Raw genomic sequence first — 8,383 nt, 5'->3', positions numbered from 1 at the left:
AAGAATTGTGAAAATATTGCCTATAAATTGCTAAACGGTCAAGGGGATACACTTACAGACTCCTACTGTTATCTTGGGAGTTCTCTGCATTCGCTCTGTAAAGGCTACTGGCCTACAGCACTTAAAAAAAAAACACATTTCTTTTTTTCTTCATTTTCTTTTTTGTTCAAGACACTAAATAAATTTATATAAGACCACTGCTATCTATATTTTACATATTGAATATTTTCCCTGGTACGTTGCTGCAGTAAGCTACAAACATTTTATTCAAGGAAATAAAAATAAAAATCAGGCCAGGAGACACTGCATTCCTGTTAACCAGCAGATAAGACAGTTACCATCCACTGAAACTGATAAGAGGTAGAATTGCTTCTGTTAAAGTCAATTCATAATGCAAGTTATCTCAACTACACACTAAGATATCTAATCAGAAAAAAGCCATAGATCTTCAAGATCTACATCATAACAGCAATACTGCTCTAAAACAGAATGCTAATTAAGCTTTAGCCTTTCCATTAGTTTTATCATACGAACATGACACAAGACAGCAATTTAAAACACATACCTGAAATTGTAATAGTGCAGTAGTGACCAGCAGCCTAGCTAGGAGAATGAACTGAAGCTCCTTGAAATCAGTTTTCCTTCTGTGCCAGGAGCTACAGGAAGACTTTCAGAGCTCTAAAAAGAGGCGAATGCCTGTCACATATGCTTCCAACTATACTTAAGAAATACAATTTTCTGTTAGCATTGCTTTGGTGGTTGTTTTCCAAATCCTGTAGATAGCACCCTGAGAAAGCATTTTATTCACTCAGCATTTTATTCTCCCAGAGGAGACAATGGAGAAAACAGAGCGAGTACAGCCTGTCAACACCATCAGAAAGAGACAGAATAATCACGTGTCAAAACAATAAAGGGAAAAAGAAACAAGCTCCAGTGTGGAAGAGTGTGGCTAAAAAGACAATTTTAATAGCATGTCATCTTAAAGTAAGGTTTTATATACACATAATACATATTAAACAAATTTATATTGCGAAGGGTGAAGTTAACAAAATTCTTTTTCCCAACCATTTCTACAACACTGAATGAACCGGTGACTTGGATTTCAGACCAAAATAAGATAAAGCCCATCTTTATACAGGTACTTGCATTAATGGTAAACTACAGCAGACTGCCCAGTGTTCAGCCATTTCAAGTTTTCGAAAGAAAAAAAATGCTATTTTGTTTTACCCAACCATAAATACAACAATTTTATTCAAAACTCTATTGATGTTTTACCATGCTGTCATTACCTTGCATTTATTAACCCACCTCTTTATTATATTATTTTAGACTGCGAGGTTTTTCAGAGCAGACAATAGAAGAGATTCAGTGGTTATACAGACCTGTGTATTTTGTGAATCTGCATTCCAATCACACACACTAAAATACCAACCACACACATCACTATTTGGTCTGTTATTTTTTTCAAGTGCTGTAAATACACAGTAGCATAGTACTAAGTTCAGTTTAAGTGGCACATCCAAAAGCAGCAGGTCACCAATGTGCTCCCGGAGAAGATGCAAAGTTTGTCCATTCTGGATAGGATTGCAACCAAGTTAATTGTAAATTTCATAGTTTCATCACATATAGAAGGGCTCTTTTCACTTGTTTATTTTCCTGTTTGGACAGGAAGCCATCTAGCTAATAATACCTCGATTTTATTCAAATCATTTCTTATTACAGTAATCTTCCAGAAGCAATGATGATCTTCCAAAAGACAGCAGCTTTAGATTCACAAGTTTATGTTCCTTATACTTTCCAAGACCTCATCATGGAACCAGCTTTCAGTGAACACACTAGAGTTTTGCAAAGCACAAAACAGACGCTTATAGTCTTCTGGGTATACATTACCAGTTTCAATGTAGTTTGGAATTTCTAGAGCTTTCAATAATTTGTCAGCATTGTCCAAGCTCCATGAACTGAAACAAACAAAGCAAAAGATGATCACAAAGGAGCACTTATTCCTGTGAAAAATTAAAGAGCAAGAAGCACTATCTGAAGATCAATTCCATCCTTCCACAGCTTCAAGAAGTTAACAATTTCTTCCCAAAAAATGTTATTACACAAGATATTTTCAATCCATACTGCAAACAGAAAGAAACTCCTACTAAGACAACATGCAAATAACAAATAAAGCACCCAGAAGAGAGAGAATAACAACATAATCCACCTCTATCTCAAGCTGCCTAAATTAGCAACAAGCATTACAGAAAAAAAGGGGGTTATTCTTCCATGTGCAGGAAATGAAAGCCAAGGTCATTTTCAAGGAAGTGCTTTGGTATAGCATGATTTAGCGTGGCTTACACCTCCCAGGTATTTTCTTCTATATATAAACAGATCTATAAACTGTTTTCACATCATTTAAATGAAAACTAGACCTTTTATAAAATGTGCATACACATTAATTATTTCTCATAAAAGGTATCTAAATATACAGAAGATGCACATTAAAAGCCTTCAAGGTTAGCTTCATTGCCTGGCTGAAAGATAGAGGGGAGAGCAGGTACATCACTGAGCTTTAAGAAAGAAATCCATTAAGGCTTTTTGCACTTGTCTTTGCTAAATGAGTTACTGGGATGTCTTAACTTTTTTGTTTATCCCCACAACACCTATCCAGAAACTTACATCCATAAACCCCTACTAACAAGTGAGACGTTATTTTCATCAACCAATGAACTCAATACGTTAGAGAGTGCAAACATGTCTCACTTATGGGAACAGAAATCTAGTGACCATAAAGCAAAGCTCCAGTGTTGTATCAAAGAGAATAATTAGAGAGCTGCATAATTGGTAAATAAATCTAAAAACTGATTTTTTAATTCAATGACAGAAAGCCATTTGAGGACATCCCTACTCAACTTTCAATAACCTTCAGCTGATTTCATTATAAGAAATATCAAAGCAATGCTAATCTAAACGTCTTCTTCAGCTTTTTAATTTTTATACTTGCAAAATCTTGGTATTTTTTAATGTCTAAACAGAATGAAAGTTTCTTCATTTGAAGAAAAGACGCTTAATGCAAATCTGTACTCTATATACTTGTCTACCTTCTTGCCAAGCCTCAAAATTGTGAGCAAAGACCGGGAATAGTACCCAAAATAGTGTATTTGGGCCTGGAAAGATGAAGTTTTCTATTCTGTGTATAGATAATTAATAAAGAGGTTCTATTTCAGCCACAAAGAAAAAAAACAGAAAGTGTATAGAAATTGTTTTTTTTCCATACTTACTTTAATCTATCAATAAGTTTAGACCTGGGTTTAGTAAGACACTGCTTCACCATGAAAATAAAGGTAGCTGAATTAGCAGGCTTCAAGCCTCCTGTAAACAGGTTTTGCTGGGGAGTCAGTCGTACCAAACATAGATGGTCATTTGGCAGCCTCTGCAAGAAAAATGAAATAAGTCCCTGAAAATAACTTACTTTTAAGGCGTCTGTCTTTATCTTAGATAAAGTGCTTCATCTGTACCAGCAGTAACATTTCTGAAAGGCTTTTACAAGTCGTATCAAGGTAATTCCATTGGATGCCAAGGCTATAAAATTTCATTCTGTAACTAAAATAGCTTCACAAGAAAGGAAATGAGAAATCAAACAGATACGCTACAACTACTTAAGAAATAAAAATTTGATTTTCTTAGTGGAAACAGACAACACTTCTGATGCACCTACATGCCATCTGTGACTTTTAGCCAGAACACTTGTTAAAAAAATACAGTTTGCAATCAAAAGAGATCTGTGGGATCTGTCATGAAGTTATTTTTAATCTATATCTAAACGGTTTATCTGCATCTCTAAAAGAAGAAAAAGGAATACATTGCTCTTACCGTGCTCTTTGGAATTGCCAGTCGCCCATTTTTCAGATTAGTTAGAAATGATGACCAAGGTTCCTTAGAGAGGGAGCAAATACATTACAGAATTAAAGTGCTTTGCGACAATTTAGAAAAGCATTTATCATCAATACTATCAAATTAGAAATTTACTCCATTTTAAACTTCATTCAACAACTTCACTCCAGAATCAGCTTTAAACACATTCAAGGAAGACAGCGTAAGAGCAGTGCGTGTCTATACAACAAGTCCTTAAGCTCCCCAACACATTTGATAAGGTATGATATTTCTCGACTAACTGGAGAAGCAGGCCTTCATTTCATGAGAAGCACAGAAACAGAAAATATTATTTCTACTGAAAACTGCTCAGGAAGGCAAAAGCATGCATGAAGTCAAAATACAGAGGACATGAAAAGAAGACTGAGACTGGAAGGACAGTCTGAGTCTCACACAACACCCAGCAAGGCTGAAAAGACTCTTCTATATCCCAGTCTTCAGTAGTTCTCTGACTAATCTAAAAGCCAAATTAGCTTCCAGTTAGTTTACAATAGCAAAAATGGTATAAATTCCTTTCTCTATACACAATTACAGCATTAAACATGCCCAGTCAGTACAAAAATTTACCATGTGCAGTAGCTGAATGTCACATCCCGCTTGCCAAAGCACAGAAAGTGCTTGGTAAATTCTCAATTCCCCAGGCTTTGCTGTTAATACCTAACAAAACAACAAAGCAAGAGCATTTTAATTTCAAAAACAAGTTTGCTACTTCATCTAAGAAAAATCCTTATAATTTTAACAAGTGGCAAGAACTTCAGAGTTAAATCTAAAATTTCGAAGTGAAGTCTAAGTTGGCCTCCAATCTGTGCTATTTTTGTATGTCTTACTAGAAAGCACAATTAGAAAACATTCTGGCAGTCTAAGTATTTCTTTGCAGTAATTATTTGGATAACTGAACTGTGTAGGAATTTCCAGCTTGTACTGTACAAGGCACAGGCAAGTTTCAAACAGAGGAGAAACGGGGATCATATTTTGTTTTAAAACTGCAACGTAAGTGAAGTTTACAGCTTCTTTCACACTGGTAGGAGAATATTCCTAATATGATACACAGTAAGCCAAGCTGACCATTAAGCAGCTTGCAGTCATCCTCTCGATATTACAGCAGCACAGATTTGACAACTCTTAGTGTTAAAAAACAAAAAAACACAAAATCAAAAAGAAAATTCTCATGGTTATGTTCAAATAGGTCAAAGAAAGAAGTCATAAAAGAGAACCAGAGGAGCCCACTAGAAGAAGGTTCTCACTGCTCTTACTTTGGTTCTCAAAACTCATTTAAGAAAACTGAAAATTCTTTGCTCAGAAGTCTGGCCATTAGAAAGATAACAGATGGTATTTCAGCAGTATCCAATCTGACATTTTGCAAATAAATATACTTGGGAACTTAATTTTTTTTTTTCCAGTAGGGTGTTAAATGTTAAACAGAATACAGCCTGTTTAGGCATACCTCAAAGTCTTTCCTTACCTCAAGTAATCAAAGTTTAGTGCTTTATGAGGCTGTTTCATAAAAAGAAAAAAGTTGCCTTGAACTAGAAGTACAGTTCTGAAAGACTGGGACCGCACAAATTATGAACATGTAACCCAGAAAGCTACTCTCCATTTTAGTGTACACAGCTTCAGTAAAAAGGTGTGCAAATCATTCACATTTTGCCTCAATTTTTTGCAGTACTGCACGCAAAGCTGGATCAAGAGGACATGAAATTCAGCTTGCTATTTAGTAATTCTGTATCCTCTTCAAGAGGCCTTTTGAATTCCCTCTTCATTAACTGTTAGCTGCTACTTGCAAAAAATTTTGTTGCAAAAGCACCACAGAATGCCAGCATCCCAGAAGTTACAACAAAAAGCAACTTTTGCTGCTGCATATCCTTCACAAGGACCAACCTTCACATTTGAAGGATTTATGGTTAAGTGACAACAGACCTTTCCTTTTTTTTGCATGTGTGTTATAAATTCATAAAGAGAAAAAGCAGGAAACAGACAAGATTTTAAAAATTCTGGCAGAAGAAAAGAATTCCCTAGCAGAAAGGTTGACTACATAATGTTTTGGTGTTCTCTGAAGCATCACTTATTCTCTACTACCTTTAAAATCTCTCGCACATACCTTGTATTCTTTTTCACTTATAAAGATGTTGAGTTCTACTCTTCCATATCTGTATATGGAACTGCATTCATACAGGATAAAAAGTAGCCTCCAAAGTGTGTTCCTCTCCTTTCTTTGTGGAAAGATTCCAAAAATTTTCACAGGTACATCTGTTTCAATAGTGTGTAAAAGTGTCTTTAAAATTTTACAATAGGTACCAGACAATCTCATTTATGCTAATGTGTACATTACAACACAACAAGGGAAAGATCTGTCTGCTCATTTCATTCAAGAACAAATAAAATTCAAGCTTTATTCAAAGCTAAGCCCTGTGGGCATTAGACTAAATCTTTATTATGACAAACAAGTGAGACTTCATTTTGCCATTTCTTGAAGCTACAAAGAACCTAACTAAATAAAACTGAAAATTAGGAAATAAGCAAACAACATCCACAAATGCAACAGCTATGTTAAAACAGGACAGGTACCTCAAGCAAGTCCCAAAGATCTTGCCAAAATGTCTATGCACCCTTCAGATGTATTTGTAATGTGTGATCGTATACACCTACCTGCTCTCCAAGGAACTGCTGCTATACCCATGGCTTCAAAAAGTTTGTCAGAACACACAGCAGGTGGTTTCACTGCTCCAGTAACCAAAGGATCCAGTCTGAAGAAATCACCGTAAATTACCTTTAACTGTCCATCCAGGCTATTCTCTAAGGACTAAACCAAATTAAGTTTCAGTTGAAGAAATCCGAATGCAGTAAGCTGCCTTACCAAACACTCAGCCCAGACAAAAAATTACTCAAGCGCTACAGAAAATAAATATCCAGTGAGAAAGAGTCAGGTTTCAGAGCTGCTTCCTATAACTGACAGACAGAATAGCTTCCTTTATTACGCAAGGCATTTCTCTGCTGCTCAACTGGAGCTTTAAAACCCTCCCTAGGCAAGTAATAAGTATTAATCTGCACTATTAATCAACCACTACATTTAAGTGATTTACAACTGAAATCTTCATATATGCAGAGAATCATGCATAAAATATGACTCTAGTGCACATTTTAAAAATGTGAGAGTCTTTACTTCGTCATCTTTATTGTAACACAATCCATGCAGTGCAATTTCTAAGGCTCTGTGTCTGAGAACATTTGAAACCATGCAGTGCTAAAGTGAAGAGGCAACGCTTGTCGAAGTTCCAGTATTGCCAGCCAACAGCAAGGCAACAGATTAAATAATACTGCGAGATTATAACCACACTGTCTTCATAAATTTTTGAAAGCTACATGCAGGCATTCTGCCTAAGCACACACTGCTACAATGATTTTGATGAGTGTTAGCCTCTACTATTTATATGGAACTATTCACAGGGAGACAAACTCGAATGCATACACACATACACAAGATGACAGATGAACAGGATATAAAATAGATTGTTAGTAAACATGCAATGTAAAACCAAACAATACTTAATAATACTCAGCATCATCTCAGATGTTTCAAGTAATGATTACTAGCTAGCTCCTTTTTGATCCAACAGTTACTATGTATTTCTTAGTTCATATCTTACTTCCCTCTTAGATCTTAGATATGGGATACCACATCAGATACATACCTGTAGTTTTGAAAGGAAAGCTGGGTGACTCTCTAGAGCTACCACTCTGACACCTGCATTGAGTAGAGTCCGGGTCAAGACTCCAGGACCTGAAATGATACAAAATAAATAAATAAATAAATAAATAAATAAATAAATAATTTTTGAAGTGATTTTCTTTGTGTTTTTCTCAACACAGCCCCTGGATCATGTCACCTTCAATAAGGAGATAGCTCACGTTACCTAAGTATGCTTCAAAACAGTTAAAAAACACATTTACATACAGCCTTCCTCTGATTACTTGCTGCATTACACTGAGGGAACACCAGGCCTATCTCAAGTTTTTCTGCTGCTTTTTCTTTTGCCAACTGAGTCACATTTTGAAACCTCACCCACATTATCCATACAGGCAAAAGAGAACCATAGAATCCTTAGGGTTGAAAGGGACCTCTGAAGGCCATCTAGTCCAACTCCTCTGCAACGAACAGGGACACCACAACACTGTGGAGCTCGTCATGTCCCTCCTGTAAGGGGAGGAAAGGGCTGACCAGATTCGCAAGCGTAAAAGCATTCGGTAGCTGCAGAGGGTGAGCTCTGTGAAGGGCCCGCAGTCTGTGGCTATGCAGAGGCAGCGTCAGCCTACAAGACCCGACGCATCACCCAGAGAAGGGCTTAAATCCCTACTTCATAGCGAAGCAACTAACGGCAGTGACTCGAGCCCCAGGCAAACACTCACGCTCCCCCCGAAGCTCCGTACAACCCAAACGCCACATCCACACCCCATGAGCAGCCCAGCC

General features: G+C 36.6%; 1 protein-coding gene across 1 annotated transcript; it reads right to left on the bottom strand.

Annotated features, from left to right (window-relative positions):
* Window positions 1-938: 938 nt before the first annotated feature.
* On the bottom strand, window positions 939-8,377 carry TFB2M (transcription factor B2, mitochondrial). The gene is made up of 8 exons (XM_019612760.1): window positions 8,323-8,377; window positions 7,608-7,696; window positions 6,565-6,718; window positions 6,017-6,165; window positions 4,486-4,575; window positions 3,859-3,921; window positions 3,267-3,418; window positions 939-1,958 (listed from the first exon to the last, which is right to left on the bottom strand). Exons 1-8 carry the CDS (start codon window positions 8,357-8,359, stop codon window positions 1,772-1,774), a joined length of 921 nt encoding a protein of 306 aa, XP_019468305.1. The 5' UTR covers window positions 8,360-8,377; the 3' UTR covers window positions 939-1,771.
* Window positions 8,378-8,383: the final 6 nt, after the last annotated feature.

This window comes from Meleagris gallopavo, chromosome 2, assembly GCF_000146605.3.
Source record: "Meleagris gallopavo isolate NT-WF06-2002-E0010 breed Aviagen turkey brand Nicholas breeding stock chromosome 2, Turkey_5.1, whole genome shotgun sequence".
NCBI classification, from domain to species: Eukaryota; Metazoa; Chordata; class Aves; order Galliformes; family Phasianidae; genus Meleagris; species Meleagris gallopavo.
Note: the sequence above shows the minus strand (reverse complement) of the source record. Positions and strands in the feature narration are given on the sequence as shown.

Excerpts from the sequence above, each read along its gene's own strand:
- TFB2M (XM_019612760.1), bottom strand. The coding sequence starts at position 8,359 with ATGTGGCGTTTGGGTTGTACGGAGCTTCGGGGGGAGC. Across the intron at positions 6,719-7,607 it reads CTTTCCTTTCAAAACTACAG|TCCTTAGAGAATAGCCTGGA; the intron begins GTATGTATCTGA and ends AATTTGGTTTAG. Across the intron at positions 1,959-3,266 it reads AAACTTATTGATAGATTAAA|TTCATGGAGCTTGGACAATG; the intron begins GTAAGTATGGAA and ends TGTTTGTTTCAG.